At 37.9% G+C, this 17802-nt stretch overlaps 3 protein-coding genes across 5 annotated transcripts; 2 read left to right on the plus strand and 1 right to left on the minus strand.

Moving 5' to 3' along the window:
- The first annotated feature begins 1889 nt into the window (after window positions 1-1889).
- Window positions 1890-8166, plus strand: LOC111486637 (AUGMIN subunit 6-like). 2 transcript variants are annotated; one of them, XM_023133827.1, is made up of 13 exons: window positions 1890-2224; window positions 2307-2363; window positions 2492-2586; window positions 2784-2934; window positions 3282-3407; window positions 3531-3687; window positions 4631-4691; window positions 4767-5046; window positions 5956-6081; window positions 6239-6400; window positions 6487-6736; window positions 6867-7343; window positions 7477-8166. In XM_023133827.1, the coding sequence occupies exons 1-13, from the start codon at window positions 2009-2011 to the stop codon at window positions 7515-7517; spliced, it is 2199 nt and encodes a 732-aa protein (XP_022989595.1). In that variant the 5' UTR covers window positions 1890-2008; the 3' UTR covers window positions 7518-8166. The 2 variants fall into 2 exon arrangements, with proteins under 2 accessions (XP_022989595.1, XP_022989596.1); XM_023133828.1 differs by lacking the exon at window positions 1890-2224 and having other exon boundaries at window positions 2307-2417.
- Window positions 8167-10034: 1868 nt separating this feature from the next.
- On the plus strand, window positions 10035-14858 carry LOC111486663 (probable carboxylesterase 16). Its single transcript, XM_023133871.1, has 2 exons — window positions 10035-11146; window positions 14060-14858. The coding sequence occupies exons 1-2, from the start codon at window positions 10269-10271 to the stop codon at window positions 14598-14600; spliced, it is 1419 nt and encodes a 472-aa protein (XP_022989639.1). The 5' UTR covers window positions 10035-10268; the 3' UTR covers window positions 14601-14858.
- Window positions 14794-17746, minus strand: LOC111486740. Of its 2 annotated transcripts, XM_023133980.1 has the most exons (6): window positions 17318-17744; window positions 17102-17181; window positions 16636-16713; window positions 16452-16501; window positions 15700-15773; window positions 14794-15602 (listed from the first exon to the last, which is right to left on the minus strand). In XM_023133980.1, exons 1-4 carry the CDS (start codon window positions 17443-17445, stop codon window positions 16479-16481), a joined length of 309 nt encoding a protein of 102 aa, XP_022989748.1. In that variant the 5' UTR covers window positions 17446-17744; the 3' UTR covers window positions 14794-15602; window positions 15700-15773; window positions 16452-16478. The 2 variants fall into 2 exon arrangements, 1 of the variants encoding a protein (XP_022989748.1); XR_002718919.1 differs by having other exon boundaries at window positions 14794-15595; window positions 16452-16713; window positions 17318-17746.
- Between the last annotated feature and the right edge of the window lie 56 nt (window positions 17747-17802).

Below are 17802 nucleotides of genomic sequence, written 5' to 3' on the forward strand. Positions count from 1 at the left end.
TTTTTTTTTTTTTTTTTTTTTTTTTTTTTTTTTTTTTTTTTTTTTTTTTTTTTAAATTAAGGGTAACTTTGTTTGACTATTGGAATTGCTCGATTATCCTTTCCCTTCTGGAAAAATAGCTCGATTATTCAAGTTAGTTGGTATGAAGTCCATTATTCAAGTTAGTTGGTATGAAGTCCGGGCGAATAAATTAGGGGTGAATAGTTTTTTTTTTTTGCTTTTAATATATTACAATCAACCCGGGTGATCTATCCATAACCAGGATGAAACTTTGGTGAAACTAAGTGGAGGTTCGAACCGACTGATGTCGAAGAATCAGTGAACGAGTTGTAGGGGTGAAATGCCACTTGAACACAGATCTAGCTAGATCTCCCCGAAATGTGTTGAGGCGCAATAGTTGACCAGACATCTAAGGGTAAAGCACTGTTTTGGTGCGGGCCGAGAGAGCGTTACCAAATCAAACTTTAAATGCTAGATATGATATCAAAATAACAAGGATTAAGGTTCAATTATTTTCTCGCTGATTTACTTTAATAAAGCATGTTCGAAAATAAAACGTTTATCTTATGCAGACGATAGTTTAATCGTCTTCATAACTCACCTTTACATAATTCAATTCATATAACTTCATATATCATTTTGAATTGAATCGTTGTTGAGCTAATCGACGTGTCGTTTGAATATCAATTTTAATAATATAAATTCATAAATTCATTAAAAATTTATGAAAATGGGAGGATAAATTTGTAATTATACTTTTTTTTTCTTTTTTTTTTCCGAGATAAACGACAGCGTTTTACCCACGTGTCAAGAAAACTTGGGCGCACGTTAGCATATCCTCTCCGGTCGTTTCAAAAAAATTTGACATCCAAGTCTTGTTCTTTTTCCCGGGCCCACAAATTTCTCTTTAATCACCAAACCAAACCCACCAACTTTTCCAAATTAACATAACCGCCCCAAACTTTTTCAAATTCGGGTAACTTTCACAATTATAGACATCATAAGGCCCCATTCAAAATTATTATTTATTTATCATTAAACTACAATTCACTCCTAAACATTCATCACTATGTCCACTTACTTTCTATTATTTGAAAAATTGCTCATAAGTCCCTATAATTCTAATTTATATCGATTTAGTCCCTATACAAAAAATTTTCAATATTTTTAGAAATTTACGATAGTAAATTCAAGTGTTTGACGAGGTAACCCGCACAAATATATTTTAACGCAGAATCAAAATTGACTTTAGTCTACAGTCAGATGAATGAACTGTCGGGAGCTCGTATGAGAGTTGGTTTAACTTCCCTAACTATGGCGGAATATATCCGAGATGTTAATGACCAAGACGTGCTTCTATTTATCGACAATATCTTCCGTTTTGTTCAAGTGGGATCTGAAGTATCCTCGATACTAGGTAGAATGCCTTCAACGGTGGATTATCAGCAGACTCTTAGTACCAAAACCGGTTCTTTACCAGAAAGAATTTAGGTTAGTTTAATTTCTTGAAGTATTAAATAAAGATATTAATGACATAATTATTCTACAAATTATTTATTTATTTATTTATTTTTGTTATATATTCACTTGTTATAAAAAATATTAAAATTTTTAAGTTAAATTCTGAAAGGAAGATAAAAAATTTAAACTATTTTTTATATTTTGTAAAATTTAATTTTAATTTTGAAAGTAATATTTATTAATTTAATTAAAAAATAAGATTAAAGGGTGGGAGAGAAATATAATATTTTTGAAAAATGGTAAGAATGTAATAATATGTAATATTGCTAAAGTTGGAGGACTAAATAGACAATACCTTGCAAATTGAAGGACTAAAAACGAAATTTAAGATTTCAACCAATATTTATGTGTGTTCTTTAAAAAATAAAAAAAGAGCTTTCGGAATCGTGCAGGCGCAAAAGGGGAGAGAAACCATTGAAGAAATCTAGAGAGAGAGAGAGACGAAGAACAGGAGAGAGAGAATCGGAGGGTTCGGTTTCAGTTGGTGATGACGATGGATAGAGAGAAGGAGAGGGAGATTGAGCTAGAAAGTGCAATGTACACTAACTGTTTGCTGTTGGGCCTCGATCCTGCGGTTATCGGCGTCGGAGCTTCCAACGGCACCCCTCGTGTTGGCCTTTTCCGTCACTCAAATCCCAAACTCGGCGAACAGCTTCTCTACTTCATTCTATCTTCCCTCCGTGGACCAGTTCAATCTGCTAAAGTATCATGTCCTTTCGTCTTTCTCTGTTTAATTTCGTTTTTCCAATTTCCCCCGATCTGCTGATTTTTTTGGATCTTGTCAGGATTTCGATAAGGTTTGGCCTATCTTCGATTCCGCGCAATCGAGGGACTTCCGGAAGGTGAATTTTCGATCTCGTTCGTTTTTGTGATTCTGGTGAATTGGTGTGATGGAGGTAACTCGAATTTTGTTTTTTAACTTCACTTTTCGGATTAATTTAGGTTACTGGTTGGTGGAATCTTTGTTTAGGTCGTGCAAGGGATCATCAGTGAGCTTGAATCTCAAGGTGCATTACCTAGGAGCAATTCGAGGGTTTCGTCTCTTGCTACGTGCTGTGGACCGAGGTCAGTAGAATTTACCGCTCTGAAGAATAGTTTCTCGTGAGTTCATTGGGTATAGAGTCAATTGTGGAAAGAGATTGCTACTCATGCGTGTCTAAATAAACTCATTGAGTATTGAATTTGGGTTCTACTTTCAATCCGGTTTGAGATAACATTCATGGGAACAGAGAGATTCATTTCAGTTAGATAATTTTGTGCAGGTTTGTTGAACTGTTGTGGCAACTTTCCTTGCATGCTTTGCGGGAGGTTCACAGACGCACGTTTGCTGCCGATGTTGCAGCTAACCCACTTCCTGCACCTTTGACAGATGTAGCCTTTTCACATGCAGCTACATTACTTCCTGTGACTAAGGTAGTTGTTGATTAGAGTCATCAGACAACTATTTCATTCCCCAGTATGATTAATAACCAATTAATGAACTCCAACTCTACTTGACGGCTGACCAATTATTTGATCATGTATAAATAAGTGTCATGTACAAAGTTGCCTGTCTGATTGTTAATGAACTCGTATAAAATGTTCAATACAAGTTTGCATACTTGCCTGTAGCTTAATGAAACAGTGAGTTGAACCCTTCCACTTGCTGGGTCATAACTTTTCCTCTCCGTCTTTGCTGTACTTGGTTTTTCCCTTTGGTTGATTCTGAATTGTTTGATTGTTACTTGTGAACCATTAATTAGATTTCTTGTCTCAAATAGGCTAGAATAGCACTTGAAAGAAGAAGGTTTCTGAAAAATGCTGAAACAGCAGTGCAACGTCAAGCTATGTGGTCTAATTTGGCTCATGAAATGACTGCCGAGTTTCGTGGCCTTTGTGCTGAAGAGGTGTTCACATTTTCTTAAGAAACTTATAGCTATCTTTTTTAAGATACCTTTTGGCGTGGCGTTCATGATTTTTACCTCATTCTTCTTTCTTTTCCCCTACTTTTTGGGAATCTTGGATGCCAGGCTTATCTGCAGCAAGAGCTTGAAAAACTGCATGATTTGAGAAACAAAGTAAAATTGGAAGGGGAGCTGTGGGACGACCTTGTATCAAGCTCAAGTCAAAACTCACATTTAGTTTCAAAGGCAACTCGCTTGTGGGAGTCTATATTGGCACGCAAAAGTTAGTATGAAGTTCTCACTCTTGACCTACATTGTCAATAATTTTTTTTAATCAAAATTGTATTCTTTAGGAGTAGTTTTTAGATTTTCCGGTTGTTAATATCTTTTCAGAATCCATGATACTCTATCATCCCCGTGTTTATCTTTCAATAAAGTTTCCTTTTATTTTCCCGATGTGTCGTTCCATTTTAGTAGGCGGTATATAATTCTCAAGCATGCACACAAATTTGATTGCTGGAAGTCATCATTATTTTTTTCTTATAAACAACGTTGCCATCCTTTTTTGCCTCAAACCTCTAGATATCAGTATAATGTGAAGGGGCTTAAGTTTATCTAAACGATATGCTTTATCTTTTTCAAACTACTTCCAATTTCATTAGCCACAGACAAAACGGTTGGGCTTTGGTTGTATTCCTGCCATGCTGTTCTGTTCTTGGATGCTACTCCTACTGAAGAGTATATAATTCAACTTGCGATTTAGTGAATAAAATAGATGTCCTTCAATGCTAGTCTTACTGAAGAATATGTGTATCTTTTAACGATATGACCTATTATTCCTGATTTGGAATTGGAACAATGACTGATTTCTATGTTTCTTCACAGCCCATGTTTTGCTATTGCGGCAGCTCTAGAATCATGGGTCACTTGCCAGTTTGTTCTGTGAATAATATGCAATTTAGGAAAATTCCTTTGTTCCTTTTCTATGAGAAAACCTGCAGAAATTTATGAAAGATTGCATTGGAGAATTTTTCGCATGGGTCTATTTGCTTGGAAATCCTTCACTATACTATTTTCCCCCATCCAGTAGATGGAAAAATCTAAATCTTTGGTGAAGATCAAATATCTAAACTTAATTAATTTAGCCCGCAGATTATTGTTATTGAACTTATTTGACAATCATTATTGAAGTTAGGTTGCTCAATATTCTCTGTCTTAATGTACAGGTCAACATGAAGTTCTTGCTTCGGGCCCTATAGAGGATTTAATTGCCCACCGAGAACATAGGTATAATATTGTATTTATATGTCGGAATAAAAATGCCACATGCTAAGCTAATTTTTATACAAATTTGACCTTTAGGTATCGTATTTCTGGATCATCTCTGCGTGCCGCTATGGATCAGAGCTCTCAGGTTCCTTATACCGATGTCCTTTCCAGTCAGTCAAGTGATTTAGCTTCAGCATTTGTTGATGACAAAGATCAGAATGATAAGTCATATGCTAACTCACAAATAAGTGATGATTCAGTATCTTGGATGGATGATCGGAGTGGAAAAGTCCATCCCACTGTTGATGTAGCTGAAATCATAAGGCGTTGGACTCATGCTTTACAGCGTATTCATAAACAGTCACTCCATCTGGTAAGTCTTTTTTCCTCTTCTCTTTCTTTCTTATTGTTTGTTTGTCTGTTTTTGTTTTGTTTTTATATTGTGAAATAGTTCAGCTTCTAGTAGAAAATGCTATGATTTGATGTGAGTAATTCCATGGTTGTCCTTGGGTAGTTGGATTCTGGTGTCTTATTTTTGGGGTGGATATGAAATCTTTCTTAGTTTGTTGTATAGTTTGAATGCTCGTTGATCTATCAGTATGATCCTTTCGTAAGAGGAGCTGTAGCCTGTAGCATTTGCTAGTATCTGAATGATTAGTTTAATTTTATGGAATCTGAACCTTTGGTATTGGATGCATCTACGAATTCTTGTTTTCTTTCCATTTTCCTAATTTCGTTATTATGAATTGATTTGATCGGTTTGGCAATTGCTTTTCCTGCAAACATGAGGCAATGTTTTGAATGTGTTTCTACATGCTGACAGCAGAATATGAAGGATCTTCCTCTATGTATAATTTAACAGGCATACATTTATATATTTTCTTTATTGGAAGATTTAACATTTTGAATGTGTTGGAAGTGTTGCTACATGCTGACAGCAGAATATGAAGGATCTTCCCTGTATTAATTCACAGGAATGTATTTATATAATTCCTTTATTGGGGGATTTAACCTTTTCTTTTCTTTTGTTAATTTTTTTAAAAAACAATTTCATTGAGGTATGAAATTTAAGGAGTGAATAAAGCCTATGGATTGGTTTTATTTTCAGTTGCTTGGTTGTTCTCTTCTGGACTAACTTTAAAACTGTAGCTCAACTTTCCTGTGGATTGGTTATTAATTTTGATCTGTCAGTCTCTTATCCTCTCAAAAAACATAGTTAGACACAACATATATAGTTCCTTTTACCTTCTATGGTAAAAGTCTACCATGAGCTGATTTGTAGGCAAAAGCTAATGATGGAGAAGGTCCTGAAATTCTACGGGGTGCACACGATGGCGGTACAAGTGGCCATGCCGAGTCTTTGGCGGCAACTCTTGCTGAACATCAACAACACCTGGCAAGCTTGCAGGTTTTCATTAGACACCCTTTGTAATTGTGATCAAACAACATTTGTGTATTTTTTGAAGTACCTTATTTTCTTGATAATTTCACGAATATAATCCAGCTTTACAAGGTCGTCTATGTGAATGTTCTCTTATATTTTACATCAACGTTTGTATGTGCAGGTGCTCATCAACCAATTGAAGGAAGTTGCTCCAGGAATACAGAAATCAATATCAGAGTGTACTGAGAAAGTGAACAATATATCCTTAAGTCAACCTCCAGTGATCAAACATCCTGTTCGAACCATGTCACCTATGCAGGCACAGACTAGTGGACGAACATCGGTAATTGTTAAGAAGCTGTTTTATGACACATCCGAAGTGATTCAATCTGCTGAACAACGTTTTCTCTGTTTTTCTTAATTATTCAGGTAAGTAGCTCTGATGAGGTTTCGGAGGCAACTTTAAAAATGTTGTCCGTTCAACTTGACAAGGTGTCTGCCAGTCCTACTTTAAAGCTCCCACAATTGTTTAGTTTGACGCCGAACTCTTCTGGAAAAACGGGAAATATGCAAAAGCGACACAATTTGGCATCTCAAACCAGCCAAATAGACAATTCATCAGAAAACAAATCACCTGACCAGCCTTCCTCAAACGATCATATGAATAACCTGCCACAAGGTTTGCTGCATTCGCTCCCATCCTTCATTTCTGCTGGCTGATTCACATCTCCTTTTTACTTCACAGCTATATGTTAAACTTAATCTGCCTCACCTTGATCATATATGTTTTGTTTTATTCTCTTCAACAGACACGGAGACTTCTTATGTTCAGAATTTAAAGAGATCAGTCAGAGAAGCTGCTCTTTCGATGAAATACAACAATTCAGAACCATCACAAGATGGTCATTCTGATGGAAGTGTGGAACACTTCTTTGTGCCTCTTTCAGGAACTGGATTTTCTCGTTTAGGCCCAGATAGTAAAGGAGCTTCCACGAGGAATAGAAGGTCGTCTGTTCCTCACACGGACGTTTCCTTGCCTGAGAGTCCTGCCTATGATTTTAATAATGGAATTGATTTCAATGAATTTACCGGTGCATTGAATGATCTGGATTCTCTTAATGACTTTGATGAGTTAAATGGGTTTCTTTCTTCTGCTCGATCAAATTATGCAACTTCCGATGCTCGGAAATTAGTTTTTGACAACGATGAAGCTCAGGATCAAGTATTCTCACCCCCTTTGCTGATGGACTCATCACTTTTTACCGATTCTTACGAGGATCTACTTGGTAAGTTCGCTATTTTAGAAAATATCCCAGTTTTGTATCTATATATTCTGTTTCATAGGTATTTATCCATAGATCAAATGCACATTTTCCCCCTTGGAAGCTATATTTAATGGCAATTCTGATTCCTTTACAGCTCCACTGTCGGAAACTGATACAGCAATGATGGAACATTAAGTTGAAATTTCAGCGACCTTCCATTCTTCAGTTAGAGATTCTTTACATCTCGACACTCTGTTATACTTGGTGCTTACTTCAGTTCACCTCGTAGCCCCTGCTTCACACATTGGATATGGATATCCTTGCTATTTTTGTGCTAGCCATGTGCCAACTGAGTAGCTATGCTATAAATGGATCACACAGATCTTCGAGCATAGCAACAAATTTAAAGTTTGCGACTCTTTCGTGGACTGGCCACGATCGGGACGGTCATTCAGATTGGTATGGTATTTAATCTTTTTCTCGGTTGGTTTTCTGTGATAGTTTGTCAACAGCTTTCAATCCCCATCGCCTGGGGTCTAAAGTCTGCTAAAGCTATTGCATCAAAGTGGTATGCTACTCAAACATTGGGCTAAAATACAAAATTCGATTCGAACCAAAGCTCGGGATTGGTAAAATCTTTTGTATCTATTGTTTGATTTAAACATCTAACACTGATTGACAAGTTCATTTATATATTTTCTGATTTGTATGTTAACAACTTTGTAGCATCCTTAGAAATTACTGTACCTCCGAACTGTCTGTACATTCTCCTACAGCCATTGTGTTCCTGATTTGTTCATCTTTTAGCTGGGTTGTTCATTCAAGTGCTTCAGTTTTTGCCTAATCCAGATTCAAGCCGAACTCGGAACTCGTTTCTCGGGTAAGCTCAAAGGCCCTAGAATTTAGCTCTCACCAAACTTGCATAATATATCATATACATCATGGATTTAGTAGTTTACCATTTTAATACAACTGCTGAGCTTGCTCAGTGATATAGACAAGTTCATAGCTTTTTGTAGGTTAAGATGCTAAAATTTCGAATTTTTAGACTTCTCTCTGCTTTCTAATGTCCAATTTTGATCCTTTCGATCTTAAAATTAATCTTCATCTTAGTTTATGGTTAACTTTTGCTAAAATATTTAGTTCATAAAATTTGGTAAATATATTTACTATAGACCTTTTCTTGAATGCAAATTATTATTATTATTTCGTCAACCACAATCTTCAGACAAGAAGTAGAATTGAAGAAGTTCTAAACATCGAGTGGTGTCAACCATGACCACGTAAGTAGTGAAGAGTATAGAGCGAATGAGTTCTAGTCATAGCAGTCACGTACTTGGGATTTAACATCGCTACGAAAGCTTTAGGATTTAACATTGCTATGAAAGCTTTAAGGAGAGAGAGTTATCTCGAAGAGTTGAAATGCTCGCAGGTTAGTTTGGACTTGTGGATATACAAAAAAATAAATATGGTATCATGCATAGTCAGTCGGGTATTTGATTGACACCAAATTTGGTGAACATTTATCTTTCATATAGATGGATTTAATTGTTGAGTCGTATGTCGAAACTCATATCAAAACCTCGATTTTCGAGGTTATGGCTTGATGTCCTACTTGACCCTTTTCGAGCTTATCTTTGATATCTGTGTTGCTTTGTTCACTCGAACTTTTTTTGTGTATGCCTCAACTTATCTTCAATGCATACTCTTGGTGTGTTGGATGATGTACCGTCCTCTTCGATTGCATTATGACACTTCTCAATCTTGCTCCTCACGTTGTCGGGTGTTGAGTCATAACCTATTTTCTTTGAGAGAGGTTGTAGTCTCAAAATATATATAGATTAATCTCAACCATGTTTGTATTTCTTTGATCGATGAACGGATATGCATGTATAGAAGAGTATAATAAGGAGCCATCATATAAAGATGACGTTTAGAATTTGAATTATCATAATTGATGTGTAAACATGATAATATGGGGTAAGCTTCATTTATTTATTTATTAAATTATTACGAAGTTAAAGCTATAAAGCTAAATTAATAGTAGCCCTTTTTTAAATACACGAAACGTCTTTTTCTTTGAATACTAAGTCATACCATTTTAATTTTTAAGTATTTAACTTCAAAAAGAAAAAAAAAAATTGAATTCAAATAATTAAATTTAAAAGGCCAGTCAATACCGAACGAACCGACGTCGTTTCAAGAAGCAATAAAAAAATCCCCTGTGCCCGCTCGTACATTTGTCACGGTCTGTTGTATAGGACGTGTCAGATTGTACGACTCCCAAGGTGTCGGTTGCACGATTACCCGAAACATGCGAAACACACGATTGCTGCCTATTTTTGGCGGCGTTCTCATTCCTATCTGGCACAGAAATAGATCCCCGACAGTGCTTTTAAAAATAAATTAAAATAAAAAATTAACAAAAATAAATTATTTATTTATTTATTTATTATAATTTTTAACTCTTTAAATAAACATATTAAGCATTTTAGTATATGAAAATATTATTAAATTATAAATTTAGTATTTAAATTTACGAAAAATTCACAAATTTTCAATTACATGACTATAATTTTATGAACACTTTAATTAAAATTTAATTTTTATATAAAATAAATAAATAAATAATTTTTATTATGTGATATTTTTAATGAAGTTAAAACATTAAATTAATTAAAAAATTTCGAAATTATTTGAAATGAAGTCGGTTGGAAGAGCTCTCTTCTCCTTCTCCTCCTCCTTCTCTGGAACTCCCAACGCCATTGAAGCGTTACAGAGAGATCTCGAGAGCAATTTCCCTTTGAAAGACACCTAAATTCACTCGATCCATTTTCACCTATGATTCTATCTCCGTCGTCTCCTTCCGATTTGGCTCCCCGATTTCTCGTCTGATTCTGCAAACGAGAGAGATTCATAGAGAGAGAGAGAGAGAGACCGAGAGAAATGCCAGGCGTGGCTGTGAAGCTCTACAGCGTGTTCTTCAAGTTTCTCTTGAAGCATCGTTTACAGAATCTGATCCAAGATCCACTCGACGAATCCACCGCTTTTGGAGTCACATCTCGACCCGAAGAAACCGTCGCTTCCGCTAATCCTCTGTTCACCGACGGCGTTGCTACCAAGGATATCCACATCGATCCCTTCACATCTCTTAGTATTCGGATCTTCCTTCCTGAATCTGCTCTTACTCCGCTTGAATCCGATTCAAATCCCTCTTCCAAATCGTCCAGGGCAAAACCTAAACGCCCTAACCAAGATGCTCAGCCCGATCTTGTTAATCAGAATCTGAATAACTTACAGCAATATAATACGCGCCGCAATAGCTATGGTCCTTCGGGAAATTCCACGGAAGAACCGCGGACGAGTAGGTATGGGGGTTACAGTAATGAAATGGACGGGTTGAATTTGATTTCCGGCGCTGCTACCGGTGGCGTTTATAGAGGGTATGCGCCAGCCACGGAGAATAGCCGGAGGTTGCCTGTGATGTTGCAATTTCACGGCGGGGGGTGGGTTAGTGGGAGCAATGGTTCGGCGGCGAACGATTTCTTTTGCCGGAGGATTGCGAAATTGTGCGATGTTATTGTTGTCTCTGTTGGGTATCGGCTTGCACCCGAGAGCCGGTTTCCAGCTGCGTTTGAAGATGGGTTGACGGTGTTGAATTGGCTGGGGAAGCAGGCCAATTTGGCCGAATGTAGCAAGTCTTTGGGAAATGCCATAGACAATGACAATGAGTTTAAGAAATCGGATTCTCATGGGCATATCGTCGACGCGTTCGGGGCGTCAATGGTAGAGCCTTGGCTTGCAGCCCATGGAGACCCAACAAGGTTTTCATTTTTGATAGCAAGAATTCTGATATCATATGGCTTAATGTTTTGTGTTGATGATATTGCTTTGATTTCCTTTGTTCTTTGTGTGTTAATGAACCCTTCCCCTCATCCACACCCTCCATTACAAGGAGCTACCTTTAGAAGCATGGCTCAGGAAAAGACCCAAGTAGGATGAAGGGAAGACCTAAACTTCACGACCCACAAAGTTAGCCCACCTCCCGAGCTTGAAGGAGTCGCCATTAACGTATAAACTTCACAACCCACAAAGTTAGTGTAACGGCTCAAGCCCACCACTAGCAGATATTGTCCTCTTTAGGCTTTCCCTTTCAGGCTTCCCCAAAGAAGACATTATCTGCTAGCAATGGGGTTGGACCGTTACAAATGGTATCAGAGCTAGACACCGGGCGATGTGCCAGCGAGGAGACTGTTCCTCGAAGGGGTAGACACGAGGTGGTGTGCTAGTAAGGATGCTGGCCCTGAAGGGGGGTGGATTTGGTAGGGTCCCACATCGATTGAAGAAAGAATAAGTGCCAGCGAGAACACACTGGGCCCTAAAGGGGGGTGGATTGTGAGATCCCACATCAATTGGTGAAGAGAACGAAACACCCTTTATAAGGTGAAAACCTTTCCCTAGCAGACGCGTTTTAAAAACCTTGAGGGAAAACTCGAAAGGGAAAGTCCAAAGAGGATAATATCTGCTAGTGGTGGGCTTGGGCCGTTACAGTTAGCTCAGCTATCGAGTTTGAATGAGTTGCCATTAATGCATAAAATTTGCCATTTGCCTCGTTTAATCCTAAATCTTGAGATCATATCAGAAAAGGCTAACATACGATTCAAAACGATAAAGAACTCCTTTGCCAAAGCAAAAGATGGTACATCTTCGAACTGAAGGTGAAATAGGTGAACCTTGTCGTTACCAATTTGAAAACCGTCTAGAATAGACCAGAGGATCACCTTATCTAAGACTTCTAGAGACATGCATTCTTCCCTGCTTACCATTGAGCAAGATAGAATAGTTCACATTCCTTGAACAACCCTCCATCCACAATCACTATTTCGGCCCATGTCCCTTCTTCTCCATCACCTTATGTAGAAAAGTCCAATCCACATGATCGGAGGCTCTCTGAAAGTCAATCTTGAAGATGATCCCGTTTTTTTTTTCTTTTTTTCGAGCTCTATAATCCTCAATGGTCTCATTTGCAATTAGATCTTGGCCTAAGATCTGCCTGCTAGCAAGAAATGCCCCTTGAGCAGCGAAGATCGTTGAGGGGAGAACCTTTTTAACCCGGCAAGGAGTTTGGAGATAACCTTATACACTAGTAATAAGATCAATGGGTCTAAAGTCCTTTACCTTTGATGCCTTATCCTTCTTAGGGTTTAAGCAAAACAAAGGTATTGTTGAGCACATTATTGAGAATGCATCTCTTGTAGAATTGACTGACGACTTTCCAAAGATTCTTCTTAATAACCTCCTAATTGTCTCTGAAGAAAGTTGAAGAAAACTCATCCAAACATGGGGTTGTGTTTCTATCTGACCGACATCCTTTTGACCTTCCTCCAAGGAGAAGGGTGCCTCAAACGGATCTCTGTCCTTGGGAGATAGGACACCGATCCACCCGCTCTAAAAATGAGTGAGGATCAACTAACGACCCATAAAAAGAGACCTTCAATCGGTCCTAGATTAATAGACCTTCAATCTCCTTCTCAATGGTTTGATGAAGTTCTTATTTTTTCTACCGCCAACAACTTTATAGAAATAAACTGAGTTACAATCATCCTCACTTGCCCATTTAACTTCTGCTTTTTGAATCCCACTTGCACACTCTTTTCTGGCGATTTCTGCAAATCCAACTTTCAAATTTAGCCGCTCCACCTTCACAGCGTCGAGTAATCTCTCCTCTATCTCTTCCAACATGTGAAAAGCTTCAAGTTTCCCCAAATATCCTTTTTCTTGACCCTAACGTCCCCAAAAACCTCCCTATTCCAAGACTTAAACTTCTCTTTGATTGAGTTGAGTTTTCGCAAAAAGCGAAACCCCTCCCCTCTTCCTTGAACCTTAGATTGCCACCACCGAGAGAATGAGGTTTTAAAAGATGGATGGGACAACCATATGCTCTTACCCTGAAAGAGTTGGATCGCATTTTATCAAATCCGAGTAGCAGCAAAGAGGCCAATGGTTCGAGATAATCCTAGGAGCTAAGAATTGCCTCACATTATTGAACACTTCCATCCAACCTCTTGAGAGGAAAGGTCCATCATTACCGCTTCTGGTTCATTGCTAGCTTTCTAGACGTTAAAATTTAAAGCATTGAAGCAGTCAGGCTTCACAATGCCTCACATATTTAATCTGCATAATCTTTCAATCGTTGCTCTTCCTAATCTAATCATATTGTATTGGATTTAGTTAGGGGCGGTATTGAATGACGGATTCAAAGAGTCAGTTCTTTGTTCTGAACTGTTACTGGTAGGATGGTTAAGCAGTTGTAATAGAGCTTTGCAACCTTTTCCTCTGAATATTCGTTGAAAGCATTGCATAGAATCCTTTTTGCCCCAGTATCTTGGCTGAACGGATGCTTCTCTGAGAATTGAGATTCATGAGGCAAGAAAGAATCTCCTCTTGTTCTTAGATTTTAAAATCTGTTCTCTGTTGCCTTCCGAAAACGTTCAAGATAAAAAGAGGTGAATATTTAAGGAGGTATTGGCCTACCGAGATAGGTTTTGGATGTCGTCGGTATCCCAAAGAAAAACCCTTTTACCTATTATTTTCTACAATTGGTTTCCTTTTTCTTTTTTTGAAAAATAATTGACTGTTGTCTTTTGTAGTGGACTTTCTTTCATTCCTTCTCATAGAAGCAAGAAAGATCCTCAGGGTAGTAACTTGACCTTGTTTTTTCTTTTTCTTTTGAGCAGATGTGTTCTTCTTGGGGTTAGCTGTGGAGCAAATATTGCAGATTATGTGGCTAGAAAGGTCGTCGAGGCTGGTAAGCTCTTGGACCCTGTCAAAGTTGTTGCACAGATTCTCCTGTATCCGTTCTTTGTCGGGAGTGTCCCTACGCATTCAGAATTGAAGTTTGCGAATTCGTACTTTTACGATAAAGCTATGTGCCTTCTTGCTTGGAAGCTGTTCCTACCTGAGGAAGAGTTTAGTCTTGATCATCCAGCTGCAAATCCCCTTGCTTCTGGTAGAGAAGGCCCACCTTTAAAGCTTATGCCACCGACACTGACAGTGGTAGCTGAACTCGACTGGATGAGAGATCGAGCCATAGCATACTCCGAAGAACTTCGAAAAGTAAATGTCGATGCACCTGTTCTTGACTATAAGGATGCAGTACACGAATTTGCTACCCTCGACATCCTTCTCAAGACACCTCAAGCCCAAGCTTGTGCAGAGGACATCGCCATCTGGGTCAAAAAATATATTTCACTACGAGGCCACGAGTTCTCTTATTGATGTGTATTCTGAAGAAACCAGGCATAATAAACCGAGTCGAGGTAGTGTCACGGTTAGAGATCATGTGGTGTACTTAGAATGAGGGAGTGTAACATTTTTTCATAGGCTGTTAAATCAAGTTTTGTTCCTCCTTCCATTTTGATCTTTTGTAAGATAGAGAACCCTGAGATTAGGAGGATGGATACATATATCATTGGTCTTGTAATGTAAAATGTTTCCGATTCTCTTTCGAAATCGAGCACCGAGGTTGAACATCGTTCCTTCCTATTTTCCCCCCACGAATTGTGTACAATTTTCTCAGTTATGTGAGTTCTTCTTGCTTTGTCACTCCCAGCTCAAACCTGAAAGAATCCTTGAGCTTCAAAACCTCAATTGTTTATCAAATATTCAAGAACAATCTGGCATTGGGTAAGAGTTTTGCACTTTTCAAAACGTTACAGATAGAGAAGTTCCTGGGCACCATTAATGGCAGCCAATGCTCTAAGATTAGCTCTAGCCAAGGACACTGAGCTTCTGGTTTGCATTTGATTATGATCATCTCTGAGAGCCTCCATAAACTCCGCAATCTCAGTGCCAAAGCAACCTCCTGATCTTGGTCTGGCGTACCTCTCCTCCTACTCACATCTGCATCTCGAGTCGTCGTCCTCACTGGCCGAACACTTCGATGGTGCATTCTGGACTGAACTCTGCTGACAGCATTTGAAAATGGAGCTTGCTGCGTTGTCATTCTACTGTTAGATTCGCCATCCTCGTTTCGACCAGTTATTTCCCTTCGTCTTCTTGAGCTACTATTGCCATGTCTACTCGACGTTTGGGTTGCTCGCGTGTTATGGTTCTGCAAACTACTATAGAAGGCCTTTTCTGTGTCTTGAATCTTCTTGTCATGGCTACTACACCCTCCTTTTGCTTCCTTTCTTGATTCAACCTCCTGAGGAAAAAGAATTTGTATGGTGTTCCAAAGAATTGTATTTACAGTAGTGCAAGATCTCCCATTGCTGCAAACTTAAGATCAACACAAGAGACATGTAAGCATTAATGTCTGAAAATTTAATGATCCAAATGATTTGGTTGCATGGAACTTTGGAGTAGCAAATTCAACCTTATAGCTGTCTGCATTTTGGGCACTTTTTTCCACATTTGTCAGCTGCAGATCTTAGACATTTCTTGCAGAAACTACCCATATACAAGCAGAAAGGAAGACAACTTAGAATGGTACTACTTAGTACGGATTCTTAATAAATATTCTTAATAATTGCCTCATAATTCTCTAAAACTTTCAACTTTGTGTCTATTAGCCCTTTGACATTTTCATTATTGTTTATAGTTATCGTGTGTTTATTTTTGTAACTGCTCAAACTCACCGCTAGTAGATATTGTCCTCTTTGGACTTTTCCTTCCGAGCTTTCCCTTAAGGTTTTAAAACGTATCTATTAGGGAGAGGTTTTCACACCTTTATAAACGATGCTTCTAACTCCTCTCGAACAAGGTATAAAACTTCCAATTTTATGACTATTAGTCCTCAAAACTTAATAAGGTCAAAAAACATCATTGACCTATTAACTACTTTTCAAATTTTAGAAGTCAATAAATACAAATTTAAAATTTCAAAGATTCATTTCTTTAAAAGTCGAGGAATTCTCAATTTGTAGTTAAAAAAAAAAAAAAAAAAAACAAATTTTGATATAATATAACGATTAAAGAAAAATCAAGAAAAAACAACTCAAAAACTTTCATATACAATTTAGTATTCAGAACAGAGCATCTCAACATTTAGGGCTCAATCAAACTCAAAGAACCAAAAATAAGATTCAAGTGTAAGAACAATGAGTCAGTCTAGAGGGAGTTAGTTACCTATGGCCACAAGGTGTAGTACTAGGTTCAAAGCAAATTTCCAAGCAAATCTATAAAGAAGAATTGAAAACAAAGCAATTAGGAATAAGATAAGTATCCAAAAAAAGCTAAAGGTTGAAAGTTGAGAGAGAGTATCCTGCTGGAAGAGTTGAACATGTTGAAGAAGAAGAAGAAGAAGAAGCACCAGCTTTCTGTTCATCCAATGAATCACTTTTCTTTGGGTCAGCCTCTGCTGTTTCTTGATCTTGTTTTAGAGCATCATCTGTTCATATCATTTGCTACAACAATTACTTATATCAAAGAAACTCGAAAATGGTGGTTTTAAGCTTAATTTTCAACAACAAAACAGTAATCGAACTGTTATGACCCAATTTTCGAAACTTCGAATCGATGACTGTGGCATGGAATGACACTAGAAGTACAATAAAATTTGCACAATTCAAAAAACAAACAACACTACATTTAATCAAGTGCAGATCAAAGTTTATTAGGAAACCGAGACGGATACAAATTTAAATGGATCATAAACACCGAGTTCTCATGATCTCAGTCTCAATTAAAAATTTGGTAACCTAATCCTCCAAGAATTTTCTAGAAATTAGGGACAAATGGAAATCCGAATCCTCCAAGCATTGTAAATGGAAATCTACCTTTCACAGTCGATTCTTCTTCCTCGAGGTCAAGAACAGCCGCCGGAATCGAGATTAAGTTTGCCGAAGCCCTTCGTTTTCTACAAAAAGCACACAAGAAATGAACTCAAATTTCAGACAAAACAACTCCAATCAATCCGAATAGAAACCCTAGAATCTGCGCATAGATATGGAGGAACCGAGAGAAGAATCAGAATAAAAAAAAATACAGTCTACCTTCTCGAACCAGACTGAGGACTCTTGCACTGGAGAACTAATCGTTTCTTCTGCCGGAACTCTCTGTCCGGCGTGTCTTCGACGACCAGGCTCGCGATTAGAAGCGCTTCTTCGTCCCAGCCGGCCATGGCGACCGCCGATTTGAATCTAGGGCTAAAGTAACTAGCCCCATCATTTCCGATTTCGAGCGGTTTCGATCCAATCGTTTCTTGTTCTGGTTCTGAAGCGCTTGTGTCGATCCCTCTTGCACCATTTCAGATCGGATACGAATCGGTGAAGGAGATCATCAACGAGAGAGTGAACAGAGTTTTTTTTTTTCTTTGATTAACTCCGAAGAAATGGATTAGTTCAAAACGATGAACTTCCCAACGGTCGGATTTTGTTCGTATTTGAATGCGGTTCGGGTCGGTATTTCTTTTGCAACGGCTATATTTCCGGGATGATTAATTATTACGTTTTAAATGATAATTATTAATTGATTAAAT

Source organism: Cucurbita maxima, unplaced genomic scaffold, assembly GCF_002738345.1.
Source record: "Cucurbita maxima cultivar Rimu unplaced genomic scaffold, Cmax_1.0 Cma_Scf00011, whole genome shotgun sequence".
Classification (NCBI taxonomy): Eukaryota; Viridiplantae; Streptophyta; class Magnoliopsida; order Cucurbitales; family Cucurbitaceae; genus Cucurbita; species Cucurbita maxima.